General features: G+C 46.9%; 1 protein-coding gene across 1 annotated transcript; it reads left to right on the top strand.

Moving 5' to 3' along the window:
- The first annotated feature begins 3,367 nt into the window (after positions 1-3,367).
- Positions 3,368-17,984, top strand: LOC119441697 (uncharacterized). Its single transcript, XM_037706295.2, has 5 exons — positions 3,368-3,543; positions 4,532-4,658; positions 10,413-10,541; positions 15,099-16,112; positions 17,258-17,984. The coding sequence occupies exons 1-4, from the start codon at positions 3,493-3,495 to the stop codon at positions 15,248-15,250; spliced, it is 459 nt and encodes a 152-aa protein (XP_037562223.1). The 5' UTR covers positions 3,368-3,492; the 3' UTR covers positions 15,251-16,112; positions 17,258-17,984.
- The last annotated feature ends 2,190 nt before the right edge of the window (positions 17,985-20,174 follow it).

Genomic DNA, 20,174 nt, shown 5'->3' with positions numbered 1-20,174 from the left:
AGCTTGACGCACTTCATGTCGCCGCCGACAGTGTCGCGGTTCGCAGCGTCACCTGAAACTTTCCTACGCGTCGCGGTAAAACAGCTATCGCGTGTTGCTGTTTTCACCGTATAAAAGTAAAATGCACGACGTGGAGCGCACGAAAGTTCTTTTGGTGCACCTTCGCAGTGTGCAGTGAAATAAATTACTATTGTTGCGGCTGATCTACAGAGGGTTGGCGATTTTTTTTTAGCCGGAGGCATGGATGAACTAGCCTTGCTATTCATGCTGTTCTGTTAAAGGCTTGATACGGCCGCTGCAGTCACGGTAGCAAGAGGCACTCGAGTTTTTTCTGCAGCTGATCGATAAAATGGTCAGTGTGGTTTCGCCACAACGACCGTGCGTCCGCGTTTCCAGCACCACCGCGCCGAATTTAACCACCACTTCGAGTTTTTTTTTTTTCGCAGGTAAGGCGTGCAGCGCCTTAGACATTTTCACATTGCCCCATCTATTCACGAAATTGAATATTGAGGTATCACTGCTGCACAATTTAAGCTGGTTAGCTGGTTATTTATGTATTACATCTTTCGTAACGTTAATGCGACATGAAATCGAAATGATGAAAATACTAGGTACACCGGTGAGCAAAAGTATACAGAATACAGGGTCGCCGAAAAAACTTAATTTCTTCGTAATTAACATGCATAAAGTGGAATTGACCAGTACACGTTCAAGCTCGCAATGCCAAGATTGGACTGCAGTCCTCAATTTCAAGTTGCATTCTCAGGCAGTTGAAAAAAATCAGCTTTATCGCGCAATCCCTGGTCCGTATACTTTTGCTCACGGGTGTACATTTCTGCAACAATTAACAATGTTTATGTACAACGAAGTAAAGAATGATCCCGGAAGCGACGGGAGCAGCCTGGGAAAATTCCGAATAGCTACTGTCTAGTGCGCTTCGGCTTTTCTTCGCGGTTGCTTCGTCCCTTTCACACCATTCCCTTTTGTCCCTGGGCTTCGGTGTCGTACGTCTTCGTCACGTACTGTGGTAAATTCGGAAGAATCGTGGGAACAGCGTTTTCTGATAGCAGTGGCAATTGTCACGAGGAATTCACACCTCTTTGCATTCTATATTTATAAGGTGCACAGGTCCCTAATTATGAATCGCGGTTCGAAGTGTAAATCACAGACTCACAAGATTCCTCCAGTGTCTTATCTGCGCGGTTGATGTTCCTCTCCCATTCCTTTCGCCGTTCTTCATCACGTGGAACGCTGAGCAAAGACGCCTTTGGTGCATCTTTCACACGACTGTAGGCAGATCTGCACTCGGGTTCAAAGCAGTATTTTCGACGGCGGCTAGCCATTTTCACTCACTAAGAGTGCACATTGAGTAAGCGTCAAGCAGAGAGCAAGCAGAGAGGATACTGCTGAAAACGCCGGCGGGACTTGCAGTTGAGAGCCAACAACGTCGATATTAAGTGGTTAGTTTTCAGAAAGGAAAGGTTGGCGCTATCTTCTGCAGCCCTTGAGGGAGAACGGTCAACGTCGCGATCCAACAGAACGTACTCCATACCAAGCGAGGGAAGTTTTCAGGAGAAACTGGCGGCAGCGCCTCTGGCGGGCGCCGGAGCAGTCGACACTGAGTGCGCCGCGGCGACGCGGCGCAGGGATATGGCAGTGAGCACACTGCCCCTATTCTAGTACACTGTACGCCCGCCCCTCCCCGAACAGTGTGGACAACGGCGTTTAGCCATTCCGTCACGTAGCCAGCGTTTTGACAGCTGGTTGTGTGCGGTCACACAAACAACGCGCACAACTGTTGTCGACTGCGGCGTTTTGCCCGCGTTCGCACTGAACGTGGCGTTGGTGACATGTTCATGAAGAACGTGCCAACCTTTGCCGTACGCCCTATGGCGGTGTACCGCCGCAACCATAAGGCCATGGTCCTTGCGGTCACTAAATAAATGAAAACCACCGGATCATGTATATTACTCATTCTTTAATAGTTCAAATAACCAATTACACCATCACATCTTAATAGTCATAATTCTCAGTCGCGGTGTTGGGTGTAAATGAACAGTGCTCAACGAGAGAATGTATGATCGAAAATTTTTCCAATACGCAAACAAAAAATCGCTGGAGTTGCCCCTGATAATAATAGTTAGCACTGAGTGAAAGCACTCAGGTAGTCACATGACCGTGTTTTATTGCATGGGGTTTGTTTTCCGAGGCAAAAATCATCACCGGCGATGCGACTACATCTGGGATATACGCAAGAAAACGAAGGAAAGAGGAAACGATCCATATCTATGGATAGACTTTTGAACATATAAAATCAGAATCTCTCAATTTTACTAAAGTTAATTGCCATATACCCAATCTCAGATTGGCAACGCTATATAAGAGCCACTTAATACTGCAGTTTTAAATACTGTTTCGGAGAAGCAATCCGTGCAATGGTGTGGCGGGTTACATAAACCAATCTTTTAGAATTCGAATCGCAAACGTGACGTCCACTTAATATCAAACCGATTTAAAAATTTTTCACGATAAAATAATACGCCGACTGTACACGCAATTTCAACCATGCTACTTACGGTAAAGGGTAAATGTGATTTATTATTGTAGCAAAAGAAAATTAAGGCTGCATTTGTCATTTAAGAAATGAGGTATGTGTGAACTTGAACAAATAACAAGAATCTATGAACGCAGGCATGACACTGAGCTTAGGATACGTAATGCTCTTTGGTTTGGTTCTTCGCCAAAATTAAAGTTTATCGTGAAAGTACTGTGTCTGCTAATAAGAATTGGAAAAACAAATTATGCAAATTCAACGCAGATCTTCTAATTTATGGGAAGCGAGGTTTCCCAGAAATAGGTAAATAAATGCTTTAAAACTGCTAATCTTCTGTGTCGCGTTTTGCAATTACGTTCCCACCCAGCACACTAGCAAGTCTTCGCTTCCGAGAGCCGAAGAGATAAACTTCCGGATGCCTTGATACACCCACAATTCCTCCAATAAGTTCACTGGTCAACACATTTTTGAGGAGAAAGAGATGCAGGGAACATATCCTACAATAATAGTCTCTACTGCTACATCATGTTCAATGTCACCTCGTGTAAGTAACAGACAACTATTATTATTCCACCGATGTGCTTCGTAAGGAATAACACAGCGACATGCTACGTCTTGAGCCCTTTCGCGAATAGTGTAAGTAATGGTAATGTGGTAAAGTGAAATAACACTTTCCATTAACGTAGAATTCAATGCCTTGCATTTTATTATTTATATTCGCATTTCTTGTCTCATGCCATGTTTATTGTTCGTTGTTCCCATCTCCCCGCCCCCGTTTTCTTCCCGCCATATTGTCGGCCCGTCTGGAAGCAGGTCCTCCGGGGCCCGTAGAGAACTGTTCGATCACGAACCAGACCGAGGGATCGCTACATCTTGAGTGCCAGGCTGGCTCGGACGGACACCTGCCTGCGCACTTTGTGCTCTCCGTGCATGATGTAATGACAGCCACTGTGTCTGCTAACTTCACTGCCGACAAACCAGACTTTTGGGTAAGCGCACACGGCTCTTTTCCGGTTCACACGCAGTATCGCGGTAAAAATATCGACGTACTCCGGACACCACAAAAGCCAAGCGCAGTACCGAAAATTGTTTACCTGAAATTTCCAACAATCCAATTTTCACACTTGACGGTAATACCAACGCCCCTACAATCCTCCTGATCTATATGTATGATGGCCCGCCATGGGCCACAATTGTAAGTAATGTTATTGTCATTTATGTTAAAATAATGCTGTAATGCACGATTCTGTTTTGCTAGAGAATCCCAAGAGTTAGAGGGAAACTAGTGAACGACATTGTGCTGGTTATATTTGATTCCTTTATTAACCTCCTCTTAAACCAAAAGTGTTTAGTGAAGCACGTAGCTACACGCTGACAGGACTCTTCTAATATTCAAGCATTGTACCTTGGCGTTGTAGTGCATCTGAGTTAGCCTGCATTTGAGAGTAAAATTACCAAACCAGAGACTTTTATTAAATGACACGAACGCGCGTTACCCACATTCGTGCGTTCTAGCCAACTACGCTGAGGGTCAGACTTGCTTGAAGAAAGAGGTGGGCGCATGTGTAAGGACTTTCTGGTGAGAAAAATGGAAATGAATATATTCAGCACTTGGCCCCTCCATAATGTCACAATCTATTCTGATGTCCAATAGCAACAGAACTCAAAGACCTGGCGTAGTTGCATAGTGTCGATGGTGTTGCGCTCCAAAGCACGAGGTCGCAGGATCAAATCCTGGCCATGGCAGCCGCATTTCGATGGGGGCGAAATGTAATAACACCCGTGCATTTAGACTTAGGAGCACGTCAAAGAATTCCAGGTGATCAAAATTAACCCAGAGTCCTCCATTATGGCGTGCCTCATAATCAGATCATAGTTTTTGCACGTAAAACCTAATAATTGTATTTCATTTGAACAGATCTCCACATGATCTGCGACGAAAGACTGAATACATGGTATGTTTTCCCATCTTAACAGGTCCACGACCTTCTTCCGGGCGTAGAGTATTTCCTAGTGGTATCAGCCGTGAACGAGCGTGGCCGGAGTCCCGAGCTCACCATTCTGCCACCCATCATGCCTCTAGTAGGGAAGCTCACCAAGTCGGGTAAGAGACAAGTTTATTGCGCTGTAGGATTTATTTGTGTGTGCGCTTGTGTGCGGGCTTTTTAGCTGTCGAGATGGCCGAGATGTGGCTGATTGCTAGTCGCAATGAATCAGGAACCGTCAGGATGTGTTGATGCCGAATTCATGATGGGCCCACACTGAACACGTGGTGATCAATGTGTATCGGAGCAAGCGTGGCCATGGCTTCAGGAGTCCACGGGGGTATTTTGAAGTTTTCAACCAATACAAAAAGAGCAAAACGCTGCAAAGGCTGTTGTTATTATTGCGATAGCAATTATATGGACACTCCAAGCGGGTTTCTGCCGTCGGCGTGGCCGTCGCTGTGAGGTTCCGTATAGAGTCCAACGGCGTTGAAATCGTCGCCGCGCGCCGTATGCTGTATGTGCGAGTGAAAGCGCGCGAGGAACGCAGGCTTTCACGGCGGGGGAACGTATACGGCGGAGAGCAAACGCGACATCTTCCGTCGCGCGAGAGGCCATGGGAGGACGGGAGAGAGTGAGGGGAGGCGACATTTAGCTGGGGTACCAAATGCGTATTTATAATAAAAAATTTGTCGCAGTTTCACCCGAAAGGCGAAGCACCAATTGCGATAGCAAATTAGTAGAGAGCTATACGGAGTAAGGATAGTAGTTTTATCAGCTGTATAAACTTGGACATGCAGCAGCACCAGCAACGCGTAGAACTGTTGTCGACGCAGTCGGCGTGTTGCCTCCGTTCGCACCGAACGCGCGCGGCGTTTTTATATAAATACGTATTTGGTGCCGCAGCTAAACGTCGCCTCCCCTCACTCCCTCCCTTCCGTCCCCCCACAGCCTCTCGCGCGACCGAAAAAGTTGCGTTTGCTCTCTATATATGGAAAGGAGGAAAGAGACGCTCAATTCTGCAGCCCTTCAGGGAGCACGGCGCAGAACGCGCGTTTGCTCTTCGACGTGCGTTCGCTCCCCGTGAAAGCGCGCGTTTCTCGCGCCCTTTCACTCGCACATACAGCGTCCGGAGCACGGCGACGATTTCATCGCCGTTGACGTCATACGGAACCTCACGGCGACGTCGACGGCGGACGACGACGGCAAAATCTGCTTTGGAGTCTCCATATAATTGCTATCGCAATAAAACGTTGCGAGGCGAGAAGGTGATAAAAAAACCGCATATCCACGGGGTGAATGATGATGAGTGGGCGAAGCTCCAGAGGGAATCATCGGTAAACCGTGAATCTTCCGTGTAATTCGCCCAGTCTCGCCGCACTAAATCGAACGATTGACTTCCACCAATGACACGCGCCATATGTGACGTCATTCCTATTTTATAACAGCGCCCTTCATTATAATTGCACCATCTCCCGCTTAAGGGGACGCTAGCACAAACGCGTTAGAAACGTGCAGTATATACTCTCTAGTAAGGGGGAGAGGTCACAGCGTCTTACACAGCCGTTTACACATGCCGGAACGTGCACCGCGTTTGCCGACGCCATCACATGACTGCTGAGAGAGTATAACCCCCGTATTCATAAACGCTCCTCGACTTGAACTTGACTTGCCACCGCCTTCAACGCGTTTCGAACGCGCTGCCCAAGGCGGTGGCAAGTAAAGTTCAAGTCGAGGAGCGTTTATAAATATGGGGGTAAGGCGGAGAGGCCACAGCGTCTTACACCAGCTTCTTACACGGGCCGTAACGCGCTAGCACAAACGCGTTAGAAACGCGCAGTCTTTCGTTAATCTTGGGTATTTTATTGTCATCGTGGTGCGTGTGTCCATGTGCGCTTCGTGGCGTAGTGGCTAGCGCCGCGCGTTCGGAAGCGAGGGGCCCCTGGTTCGATTCCGCGCTATGGACACAACTTTCGGAATTTTTTTTTCATAAATGTAGACGTGGCTACCTACTACTACGACGACGACTACTACTACTACATACTACAGAGGAGGGACAGACCCACACCCTAAGGAGCTTCGCCCCAAAAAATTTCCGACGCTGCTTGACGAGTGTCCCGTTCTGATGTCATCGAAAACATCCGAGCCGCCCCCAGACGCACTGGCAACAGTCACCAACGCCGCGCGCGTTCTGTGCGAACCCGGGCAAAACGCCGACGACGTCGAAAACAGTTCTGCTCGTTGTTGGTGCTGCTGCATGTCCAAGTTTGTACAGCCACGGCCGCTGGATAAAAAAAAGTGTTTTTTTTTTTACCCTGCGGCCGTGGTACAGCTTTAAAACTACTATCCTTACTCCGTATAGCTCTCTACTAATTTGCTATAGCAACTGATGCTCGGCCTTTCTGGTGAAACTGCAACATTTTCTTAGACCATCGCCTAAGGACACTACAGAAATACGCCTCTCTTTGGCTGGTGGCCCATACACGAGGCCAAGGAGATCCGAATGCTCGGACTCTTTATTCACAATCAAAGAAGAGTCGACACAACACTAGAAAAGCTCCGCAAGGTTGGGGACCAAGTGCGCCGAATGGTCCGACGTGTGTCCAACAAGAGAGGGGGATTATGAAGCAAGGACGCTGTGCGGCTAGCTCATGCATTCATAACCACCCCGAATTCTATATTCGGTCCCCTATCTCCATCTGCGGAAACATGATGAAGACAAAGTCGAGGTTATCCTCCGCAAAGTGATGAAGAGGGCCCTTGACCTCCCTGTCACCACTTCTAACGCGACACTTCTCGCTTTGGGAGTGGTGAACACCTTTCAGGAGCTCAAGGAAGCTCACCTCGTCAACCAATATACACGTCTAGCTCAAACAAAGTCGGGACGGCATTTGCTTGACCGGCTTCACTTGAAACATGAGTTTCATATTCAGAAGCGGGTCCGAGTGCCCGAGCACTGGAGACGTGCCGTCAGAGTTCGACCCCTCCCCACAAAAATGGATAGGGAAGACCATAGTGGCCGTCGCCAGGCGAGAGCGGACGCCTTGCAACGCCACTATGGCAACAAACACGGAGTCTTCTACGTGGATGTGGCCGGCCCATGTCGTAGAGGCTGGTATACGGCAGCGGTCATACACGAGGAAAAGCAAGTAGATGGGCTCACTTTCAAAGCCCCGGGCTCAACGCAAGCTGAAAAAGTAGCTATCGCCCTAGCTGCCTCTGATCCCCGATCTCAATATATCATAACCGACTCGCGTGGGGCTTGTCGAAATTATGAAGCTGGTTGGGTCACCCCGCTAGCGGAACGAATATTGCAGAACTATAGCAACAGGGGAATCGACCCGGACCCGCTCCTGAATATGAAACTCATGTTTCAAGTGGAGCCGGTCAAGCAAATGCCGTCCCGACTTTGTTTGAGCTAGACGTGTATATTGGTTGATGAGGTGAGCTTCCTTGAGCTCCTGAAAGGTGTTCACCACTCCCAAAGCGAGAAGTGTCGCGTTAGAAGTGGTGACAGGGAGGTCAAAGGCCCTCTTCACCCCCCGTTGCCTAGTCTGGACTCCGGGCCACCAGGGCCTAATAGGGAATGCAGCCGCAAACACGTACGGCGGCCTGAGCACTTATCCACCGGGCGTCCAACTTAGAACCTGAGTACCTGGAACCCGAAGGCGGCTATCTTCTTATATTTAAAGACATCACGACCTATTACAAGGACAAGCACCGCCAATACCCAACTCCTGCAAAGGGGCTGGGCAAGGCTGATGAACGCATTTTGTTCCGACTTTTCACTAACACTTTATTGTGCCCGGCAATCTTAAAACATTTCGATTTTTCCTTCACTGGCAAGTGCCAATACTGTGGGGAGGTGGCTGACACCTACCACATGGTTTGGGCTTGCCAGTTCAACTCAGCTCTTCCCCCCAACCCTAATCCAACCCGACAGGAGTGGGAGGCGGCCCTGCGTGGTTGCTCAGACCTTAAGGCCCAAAAGGCCTTGGCTCAGAGGGCTAAGCTGGCGGCTGGTACCAATGAGGTCCCGGAATAGGGACTCCACCCACTGCGAAGCCCCCTAAGGGCTCCACCTCTCTCTTTTGTTTTTAATAAAGGCTTTCAAGCAAGCAAGCGACATTTTCTTCCCTTTTAGCTCCTATATAGTCACCTAAGTGAATGGCTGGCTTTTAATCAGTCTGCTTATCACCTTGCTCTGGGCACATATGTGCGCACGATGTTTGATCTGACGCTTTTCCCTCTTTAATCATAGATCCGTTGCTTGTGCGTGCGTGCGTGCGTGTGTGTGTGTGTGTGTGTGTGTGTGTGTGTGTGTGTGTGTGTGTGTGTGTGTGTGTGTGTGTGTGTGTATTTGTGTGTGTATTTGTGTGATTTTGTGTCTATTGCATGATTGTCGGTCATTTTGACTCAAGAAATGGCATGAAGGTCGGCCATTGTCATCGGTCACTGCAGTTACCAATATACGATGCATATTTTACGGTGAACAGCTCGATAACGCATCGCCGAGTAGCTTCATGCTACGCTCGAATGGATTAAAAGTTTTTATGTCATGTTTTGCTGTATTTGCATTTGGGAAATCAGAATTACGCCCGCCTAGTAACTAGTTCGCGTAGGCTGGCTTCACCAAAACAGTATTCAAATGAATTATAATACAGTTATACTCCGTGCTGCGTTTTTTTGTTATAATTTGTGTTTTCTGTACTTGAATCACAGAACCACCCAAAGGTATTTCTCAATCAAATAATCAAAATAGGCTAATAACCAAATATACGCCCTAGAGCAATTTCTGTGCGCATCTTTAAAGCTTGTAATGTGGAAATAACCTTCGTATTTGTCAATTTTTCTTGCATGTCGTGTGACGAGCTGCCACCACGCACTACTTCAAGAAAAAGTTATTCCAAAATTGTTTGCAGTGCTACACTGGTTATGTATTTCATTGTTAGAGAGGACACACATTCCTGTTAAATGTGTTGCTGCTCTTTCTTTTTGATTCTCTTAGACTAGACGAAGTTAATTTAATTCTAATATATATATGGTACACCATGCAGTAAGCGGTTATTGGTATTTTATTGCAATAATATAGACACTGCAATTGTATTTCTGCTTTCGGCATCGCCGTCGCCGTGACGTTCCGTATCTAATTCAACGGCGATAAAATCGTTGCGGCTCGCCGCATGTATGCTGTATGTGCGAGTGAAAGCACGCGAGGGACACGCGCTTTCACGGAGAGCGAACGCACGGCGGAGAGGAAACGTAACGTCTTCCGTCGCGCGAAATGCCATGGGGTGAGGGGGGGGGAGGCAGCCGACGTTGTGCTGCGGCACCAACTGCGTATCTTGCGACCGGGCGCAAGGAGAACTGGCAACTCAATCTCGCACGGGAAAAGCGGAAAGCGGGAAGGCAGCGCGGAAGGGAAGGTCTGCGGCTTCTACTCTGCCAGCAACTGCGTACTTGTACTTTTCGCGGCGGCGGGCGGTCGCGCGCACCGTATCTTGAAAGCGGTCTGCACACGGCTCCTACCTTTGTCTGCGCTGTGCTTTCGCCGCTCAGTTTCCGTTGAAGCGATAGACCGCACGAACCTTCGCTCGTTGCTGCAGCCGCGCTTGCTCACGTCAGCGTTTTGACAGTGGTTGTCTGCGATCATCGAGTGTGTTCTATTCAATATTTGCTTGTGAGCACTGACAACATGCTTGTTAATTCAGTTAGTACGCGAATGTGTGCAAGTTTATACAGCCGATAAATCTACTATCCTTACTCCGTATATTTCTCTACTAATTTGCTACCGTAATTTATTATCCGCCTTTCGGGCGAAACTGCACCGTTTTTTGGGGGACTCATTAATGGGTCGCCCGTTTTGGATGCAGGAAGTGCTGCGAAAATCTACTCGAACATCTTGCTCATCGCGGTGGTCGTGGGTGTGGCTCTACTCTGCCTGCTGCCACTCATTGTGCTCGCGGCGGTGAAGCTGAGGAGAAGTGATTTCTTCAACAAGAGTGAGTACGGGTTTTAAATCCTACCAAATAAAAAAACAGTACGGGTTTTTTCAAGGAAACGGGTAGCTGTTGTCTGCAAGATCTTCAAAGCACCAGCGGCCTTAGTCGACAGATTCAACCCAGTATCTAGCCAGACGAGTAGGCTCGTTATGTTAACCTAATATGTCAAACACGTTCGTGCAGCTGTGAATACTTTGACTCATGTTAATAAAAGTTCCGTTTTGTGGAACATATAGATATGTCTATCTATTCCAGGGTTTTTCAATGTCTCAAGCCTTTCCACATGCAGAGTAACATGTATGCGACTGTAAAGATGGCGGCAGAAATCTATGCGTTTCTTTGAAAATGTTTTTTTTTCTTTCCCATATTTTTCATTCTGATATTTGGGTACGGGAGAGCGAGATAGAACAGACGTCTAAGTGTTGCCAGTCTATGTCATCAGGTCTACCTATAGTATCATCAGGCGACCTATATAATCAGGGAATATAGGTCGCCCTTTAGAATTTCTCATTTTGGAAGTTAAAACAGGATGCAAAAAAAAACAAAGAACGTGCCCTACTATACTATTGACCTTTTTCGCGGCGATTCCGTGGGCGCTGCCATGTTTGATCACGTGGTGACGCGTCCATTGCTTGCCTCAACTGCCTCCGTTGCCTCCGTGTTTATAATGTATGTGTATGACGCCGGTGCGGCTTGGCAAACCTCTGTTGCTGGAGATGTCGTAGACGATGACTGGGTGTACGACACGAAGCTTTGGCCGCAGCGTCAGAGAACATTGAAAAGCACTTTCGGAGCTGATTAAGCTGTGTCCAAACGGCGCGAGCAGCGTATATGGTGCTTGCTCTAAAAGCGGGGCTAAATATGTATTCAAAGCTATCCAAAGTTTCCGCTCATGAATTCAATCAGGACTATGGAGTTTTGGTCTTCGTTCTTTATTTGGCAAATATTTTGAAACAGCGGCTTGTCACGTTTCTGACTCAGTAAGTTTCCTCGGTGTGGTCACTATCTGATCATTTTCTGCGTAATCGCTCGTGGGTGTGCTCAGTTCCGTTACATTTGTTCTTGATGCACACAAGACATGAAAACTAGCTGTTCTGCGCATTGTAATACCTTTTAGCGAATGCGTATTATCGCTAGTTACTCGCTTACTCTTGTGGATCGTCACAAAACATTCAGCTTTGACCATTCGTGCGCTATCGGTGTAGTACTGTCAATTATTGTGCGTATATAGTGCGCATATATTCAAGTGTGCGCCCATTTACTTATTCTTGACACGTTGGCGAAAGAGTGGGTTAAGTTTCCGTGCTGGTTGGCGTAGATGTGTGCAGATAGCGCGAAACCTACTATGACAGGAAGTGGCGCTACTCCCGTTATCATTGTTTAACGAGCGCTACTGACACTTGTCGACGTACCGGGGTTGAATCCCTTCGTTTGAAGGTTAACGATACAACGCTGGCGGATGAGCAAATTTATGTGTCCTCGAGAAAATCCGTACATTTCGAAGTGCCAGAAACACATATGGACAGTTGCAGCAGCGGTCCGCAAACTTGGCCTCACATATTCATTCCATTCCTTAATATGCCACTCACTATTTTTGCAGCCAACTACTGCACACGTCTATAATCCACATGATTCAAACCAGCATGAATAGAGCACAGTGCGTTAGCGAAAACTCAGTTGCATTTCCGACAGCTGATCGCACAGAAGCCAGGTAGAAGCGGTAGTGGTTTCGTATTCGTACGCGGTCGCTGAGGAAACGTATGGCGCGCCGCCGTAAGCGCCATCTAGTTTATCTAGAACAAACTGCTCCGCGAAAAGGGTCAATACGGTCCTACCGGCACGTGAACCGCAGCATGTGCAATATGCGTTGGGGAAAATGATGGCAAACTAAATGGAAGCAGATTTGAATTCTTAAGCAGGTAGAAAAACTAGGACCTTGTGACCAGTTTCCCCTCATGAAATTCGCGGCAGCTATTGCCCAGCGACATGTCCTCTGAATTTTGTTTGGCTATACCTATTTTGTTGTCAAACAACATTTTGCACTTGGTGAATTATGCTTGGTTTGAGCAGTATGCCGTTGTCAAGCTCATCTCTGTAGCAGACATGGTTTATTCATAAACCCCGACCCGACCAATTATTTGGAGAAACACAATATACAGTAATGACTCATTCAATTGATAAAGAAAAGTGACGCAATACTAACTTCCGAAAATTTTTAATTTGCAATTCAAGAAGTCTGCATTGCTACGTTGAGTGTAGATGTAAATAATGTTTCATATGCAAGCGCAAGTTCTCCTGCGTGGTTCTTTAGAAAACGATTCGCCGGCATCAATTATAACATTCAATCACAGGGAAGCATAAAAGAGGGACAGTTTTTTTTAATTATTCCTATCCATTGTAACGGGAAAGCGCGTGTTTCGGCTATAACAAAGTGCACACAAAGAATTCAACGAGACACGCCGCTATTCCTTCAGAAATACAAAGGAAGAGACGGTACAGGCGGCGCATTCTTCTTCCCAAACGAATACTCTAAGAACTAAGCGCTCTCCTTGATTAACAACAACGGAGCAGATACAGACCAGCGAAAGAGGCTCCCATTTTCAATAAAGCCGCATGTCTTTTTTTTTCCTTTTTTTTCTGCCGCATCATTCAGTATCACCGAGAGAGCCAAGCTCCTTGAGATACTCCATGGCTCGCCTCGTGGGAGAAGCAGAGCCGGGCATCTGCTTCAGTACAGACGGAAATGGGGGTCCGAAAATAAATGTGTCTGCCTCTTTGTTTCATAGTAGATGTCTCCACGCTTCGTTTTATTACAGCAAGCAATCAGGACAAAAACTTTTGAAACCATTTCGAAATACGGAGGAGTTGTTCATATCGGAGCTGATTTCTTTCTGTATTCAATACTAGAACGATCGTGTTGTTACCTTTGATTTCGCTATTATAAATGCGCAAAATACATACTGGTATGTGCAGAAATATATCGTCGTTTCGTTTCTACTGCACGCAGTGCCAACGTATAAAATTGTGATTCGCTCACGTTGAGAATGTCACATACTACGCACTCAATTACTGCCTATGACGACAGTCATCAGTCATACGAAAAGAAAAAAAAAGATACCATAAATAAGTGCGAATGCTCAGATTCGGAAGAAAGTTGAGAAATTGGGTCGGATCCAAATCATTGTGGTGATTTTATTACAGCATCACGCTTTTCAGTTGCACATTAGGTATCGAAAAAAAAATAACTCGAAACTGAATCAGCGCCACTGGGCACTGTCTAAGCAAACCCGACGTGCTTGGCTGGCGCTACTTAACGGTTTTTAAAATCGTTTATTGCGATAGCGATGATAAGGACGCTCGAGGCGCGCTTTCGCCCTCGAAGTCTTCGCCGTCGTCTTGTCACGGTATCGACGGGGAGTGTGCAGGTCACGAGCGGAGATCTCCAAAAATTACAGCGGCGTTTGGATGGAAAAACTACGAAGTCCAAGTGGGCACGACCTCAAGCTCTGCGCTATTAGGTTCTACAGCTGAGCCAGCAGCATTCCGCTTTCCACTATGGGCATAAGCGACGTGTGCGCACGAATAGAATTTCTGCTGTGCAGCTGTGCGCATACAGTATTCCGAGCGGAACACAAACTAAACCTTAAGCTATAGGACAAGTCCGGCGGATTTCCTAAGTTATAATCGCGTGTACCATAGGCACTGTCGCGCTTTTCACCACTGCAGTGTTCCAAGGCACCTCGTGGCACGGCCGGACTTAACTCCGAGCGCGTGCTCCGGCGTCTAGTCTGGCTGCGCTACGAGGTGCCTCAGAACACTGGGGTGGTGAGCTCTTAGCTGCCTGCGCACTGGGGCTGTGGCGCAGCTTCAGTTGCCTCGTGTGCTATACGTAGTAGCAACGTGTTGCCCCCGAGCATTAGTATAGCACCGGCTGAGGAGCTTCGGCACGAAGCTAAACATGGAGTAATATTGCTTGCAATATTTCGCCCCTTCCGGCGAAACTGCTAAATTTTCAATGCGGATAGGTTTCTTTGGCTTTCTCGCCCGTTTTTATGGTTTGTAACTGGTGGTCGGTGGCTGGTGATCCGTGGTTGGTGATCCGTGGTGGCTGGTGATTTTGCATTGGTGCCGACAAAGGCACCAATGCAAAAGGCGCGTGCCATGAGCGTAAGTTGCTGGGCGCGTTCGCTACCGAACGGCTAATTTGAGGACGCTCGGGACTGTGTCGTGATAGTTTCGGGGCGTCTGTAGGTCTACACGCAGTGATGCAGTGTTCGGGAAGGGTAGCCCTCCACCTCTTCCGCCTCCTCCTCCCCTTGTGGAGGCTGTAGGAGAAGGTTCCAGCACAACTATACATGCACTGGTTATATGGTTCCATTCTCTAACCCACAAAGGATGTACCTGGATGTCCTCACTGCAATAAGTGTAGGCCTTCATGCGGATCACACGTTTACGGAAGCGAGTTTCTCTCGAAACTCGTTCAGCTATTTATTTACATTAACACTCATGGTCGATGGCTTGCACAACTCCTTTTATATTTTTTCTCCGCTTGCGCAGGTCGCGTGACCAAAAAGGACGGTACGGAGAGTGACGCGTGCCCATCTACAACAACCGCAAGTCCACAAGAGGCCATGCAGCTCCAAATATCGTCCGTTTACCCGAAGGAAGACAACCAAGTTTGGATCGTTAAGAAGAGCACCGGCCTATGAGCAAATTACGTGCTGCAGCCACACTGTCCTCAGCCTGCAAATTGACGCCATGCAACGGCAGCCGGATACAGGCAGACCGGAGTGCCATATCTCGTCAAATTTTTCGCTTTCATTGACACTGTGTAATCTGTGCAAGAGCGGAAATCAGCACCCGTAACATGTTTGTATTCAAGCATAAAATGAAGAAACCCCACGTTTCAAGCTGCGCTCTCCGAATAATTTGCCAGAACAAGATTCGTTTATCGGGAATTTCGTATTTTTTGTGTTTTTCTTTTCTCGAGTTCTAACACAAAAATGAACGCATAGACACTGTTACGGACGTGCTCACGACGGGTTATGGACGGCATGAACGGCGTGAATGACGGCTTATGATCAGTGAAAGTGGACATTTTGCGAAGCTGTTGCTGTGGTGATTGGTCACTCTAGACGCGCTCGTTTATTTGAAACTTCCTTCCCGTGTGTCCGTTTCTGCAATGAACGGAATTAACAAGTTGCAACGGTGCCCTGTCAGCGAGGCACCGCACCTGCTCAAGTGTGTGTGCCGCCAGTGAATTGGAAACATTTGTGGAGTGCTCCGAAGAGTGGTCCGCGAGTGATGCTTCAAACACTGTGCCGTGTGCATTCCCAGGTCGTCGGAAAGAGATGTGTTCGTGTTTGAAAATTCAGGGACTCGGACACGTTGAAGCTCTTCTCCTGAACGACCGACAATTTATTTTGTACATACATGTGTCATCAATCACAAGTGACAAGGACACAAAGATACTCATAGACTCTTGCGGCGGGTTGGATAAGCTCTCGTTGTCATGTTAGAAAACGGAAGAAAGAAGAAACGCTTCATCACGTGCGCTGCTCACTGGGAAATGTAAGTTTGCATTGTTGTACATCGCCGGAAACGCTCTTGCGCGATTTTTGTGGATTCTTTCTTTATTCCTACACTATAATTCTAAAGTTTGCGTTTGACTTTGGCGTAACTCATGTCATGTCTCGGCCTTTCATTTAGTTCGAATCGGGGGAAGCAGCTGTATTTTTCTAAGTCATTTTGTCTTTACTGCAAGTGGTCGCCGAGGAGTTAAGTATTTACGCTGTTATATGGTAAGGAAGTGCAATCACTTTACTCATAGTATTTTCTTACCTTAAATACCCATTGTAAATCGAGTGTTATGTAAGAGGGGGGCCGATAAGTTATGCATATATAATATAAAATACATACACTCTGGGCAGGGTTACCGGGAACACCAGATTCATTTTGAAGCAACATGATCTGCGCATTTGAACCTGACATACTAACATGTAACAAGAAGCTTTTTTCGCACATTGAGTCTCATTGAACTCACCCATGCGGGATATACTTGTTTTCTCACCATGACTTCCTGAGAGCAAGTTTGGATGTGCTCTTTTGCATTGCTTAAGGGGGTACATAGGGATAGCAGATGAAGCATCGAGTTCGGTTTGCTTTGCAGGCACGTTACCACACGCATACTCATATTGTGGCTAAACCAGGCTACAGGTTTTGTGAAAACTCTTTTATTACAATGATAATTCTAGCACTTCATTAAGACAGTTTGTGTTGCTGCTTCGAGCTACCACATATGTGTGATAACACTTCAAACTTTGCTAATTCAGCTGTGTACTTGAATTCTGGATTGAACAACATCCGTTTGTATCTAATGGAATACTTAAGTCCTTGCAAAATAGAGCGTTATAGGGGATGTGAGACCCGAGGGAATCTAAGAACTATATCATTTTTAGATAGCTTAAGAGGGGCCACAAATTATTGTGCATATTTTAGACTCACTTACTTAAATTCTGGATTGAACAACATCCGTTTGTATCTAATGGAATACTTAAGTCCTTGCAAAATAGAGCGTGATAGGGAATGTGAGACCCGAGGGAATCTAAGAACTATATCATTTTTAGATAGCTTAAGAGGGGCCACAAATTATTGTGCATATTTCAGACTCACTTCAGTAATCTCTTATGCTTTGCCGATTTTCTTCTTTCACACAGGTGTCATCTACAGAAACGAAGGTGGATGAGTTGGAAGTGTATATGTGAAGAAAAAAAACGCGTAATCACAAGATGTGAAACGTAAGGCAAGAAGATTACTGACGCCGTCAAAAGCGGTAAAGTCAACTGAAAGGGAAGCTGTGCCATGATTAACAAAGGTCATCGCTTGTGCGGTATGGCTCATGTCGGACGCTTAAAAATGGTTCGGGAGATGTTATTTTTATATGCCCAGCGATCTCTGCCCTCTTCAACCTGCTATGATCTCTGAAGCTTGTCAGACTATTTTGCCTGATCGCAGTAGGCAACTAAATTTCAGTGTGCCCCTTCTTTCGTCATGAGTGTGCAGCCAAGTATGTCAATATTTGCCGTTGAAACAAGGAGGACAATGCCGTGACTGTCTTCACCACGTTATAGTTATCGTTACATGAGCGTGTTTATCGTTAGATTGTTCCCATGATGTGCAACCTTTAAAAACCGAGGGACGCGTACGGAATGGGGGAGACTGAACGTGAGAAGGAAAGTAATAAGAAGCCGTGTCGTGTGTCCAGAAATATGTGTGTGTCCTTTGCACGGGAGTGCGACTGCTTATTGTGCCGGATACACGCGTATGTAATCTATACTACATTTCTACGCAGCATGTGCTACACATGCTCGTTCTCACCTGCCTATCTTTATGTTTGGTTTATTGTTGAAATCGTTGAAAATAAAGCGCAAGTTGACTTTCAGATTGCCACCATATTTGCTGAGTGTGCTTCATTGCGGTAGCATATATATATATATATATATATATATATATATATATATATATATATATATAATGGCAGCCCGTGTTCGGCTGCCAATTAAACGACGGGGTAGCGACGTACGACGATGCTATGGCAACGAAAGACTGGTATCAAGCATGCGATAAGCACCGGCCAAGCATTATTGTAGCTGTTCTTTCGTTTTTTCGACCAGTTCCCTGAGTACGCAGCTATAGACAGTATAGATGCCTGCCACTATAGAAATGCTGCACAGTTCTTGCGTATAGTATCGGGACCAGCAGACTTGCGAAAGTAGGCAAAGTGAATTGCAATTTGTTTGTTTTCTCTTTGTCCGTAGTACGCCCAAGAAAGAAAAAGAAATTCTACGATTGCCTTTCAGAAAAGTCATTTAGCTATAAAGAGATTGGCCTTGTCTTCCTGGAAGCCTGCGAGATAGACAAATGCAAAGGAAATACAAAGAAGTTAACCAGAGAATATCTCCGGTTTGCTACCCTCTACTTGGCGAGGGGGAAATGGATCCGATAAATGGGAGAAAACGAATACGAAAAGAAAAGAAAAAAATATCGCAGGCCTGCGCGGCACACACAGCACAGTCCACAGCGTAAGCTTGTTGAGCGGCGCAAGAGTAGCTCCAACTTCGGCACCACGTACAACAAGGTCTTCGCGGCAAAGTGTCTTCACCTCGATTTTGACGAGAACGATTTGAACTGTCCGGCTGGCGTCGACAGCGAGCTGCGTCTTGTAATGTTCTCTGCACAACAGTCAGCTGAGCCCGATGATGCCTGGTTGTAGCCGCGCACGTAGCTATACGATTCGCTTCTTCAGCAGCGGTTCGTACCTTGCGAGGAGACGCCTATAACGTGTGCCGTAGATGTACCCAGAATACGTGGTGCACATCCAACATCGAGATAGCGTTGATTGCGCGCCTCGTCTGAATCGCATCTTGTCTGAATCACATCGCGTCGCACGCGGCGGTTGTAGGCACGTTAACTAGATGGCGCCACTATACTGGCGGAGGCTCGGGTCGCCTGCGCCTGCGCGCCTGCCTAGGGCGCGTTTATAAGGCCTTTTTCTGACGCTGATAGCAAGCCCTTGGATACAGAAAAAAAAAAGCTTGCGTGACTAAGTCGTAAAGTATCCGACTCCCACGCAGCGGGCCTGGGTTCGATTCCGGCGGAGAGAGGGTACTTGCTTTCGCATTTCCTGCGATAGCAGTTACGGGGCGGTGGCGGCATCATCAAGGTAAATACGCCTGGTAGCGAAGCTTCCATAGAACCCCATACGTTCAAAACATGGCGACTTGTCGGCGGTTCATGGGGCTTAGCGCCATCTGTTTGAGGAGCGAACACTTCCGGCGGAACAAAAAATTATTTGACGTCATATCCGTTGAAAACCGAAGTGACGTCATTTTGCTCTCAGGCACGAAGTATGTTTTCGAAGACCTGCCATTAGACCATTATATCCAAATGCCCCGCCATTCGACTTGATGGGCGTTCCGAGCTTTCAGCGCGGAAAGCGATGCAGGAAATGGTCAGCCGTAAGGCTGTCGAAATCACATCGCTGCACAGAACATACTTTCTTTGCAGGCCGACGAACGCTTTGGGCGTAGAGAGAGAGAGAGAGAGAACAACTTTATTTTAAAAAAAGACCCCAGTCCGGGTCCACGTAGATTTCGTAGAGTGCTCGTCCTTTCGTCGGACGCCAAGCCCGTCGGCGAGCGCTGTCGCACGAAAACAACTAAAGTAAAAAAGTATCTGACAGTAGCAACTCACTACTTTTGACTGCACAGGTTAAGAAACAATAAAACTACCCGCGTCACCTAATTCAGACAAACATCGACATGCAAAACAACACAACATGTGAGGGGGGCGTATTGTAACAGGTGAACTTTACGAGCGCGCCTTTCTACACACTCCAACGCCCGCCGCTATCGTTGGGCGCTCTCACGTTGGGCGCTGAAAAAAGGTATTTATTGATAACGATCAAGCTAAATAGAGTTGTACCTTCTTTTCTCGCCATGCGTATATAAAATGGATTAGGAATTTTATTTTCGTTGAATGAATCTAACTGTACCTCACTATAATTAAAAGTAGCTTTTTTCTTTCCCAGCGTTTATTCCCTCGAAACATAGTCGCACATCAATCGTTGCTCCC

Source organism: Dermacentor silvarum, chromosome 2 (genome assembly GCF_013339745.2).
Source record: "Dermacentor silvarum isolate Dsil-2018 chromosome 2, BIME_Dsil_1.4, whole genome shotgun sequence".
Lineage (NCBI taxonomy): Eukaryota > Metazoa > Arthropoda > Arachnida > Ixodida > Ixodidae > Dermacentor > Dermacentor silvarum.
This window is presented reverse-complemented; position numbering and strand designations above follow the sequence as displayed.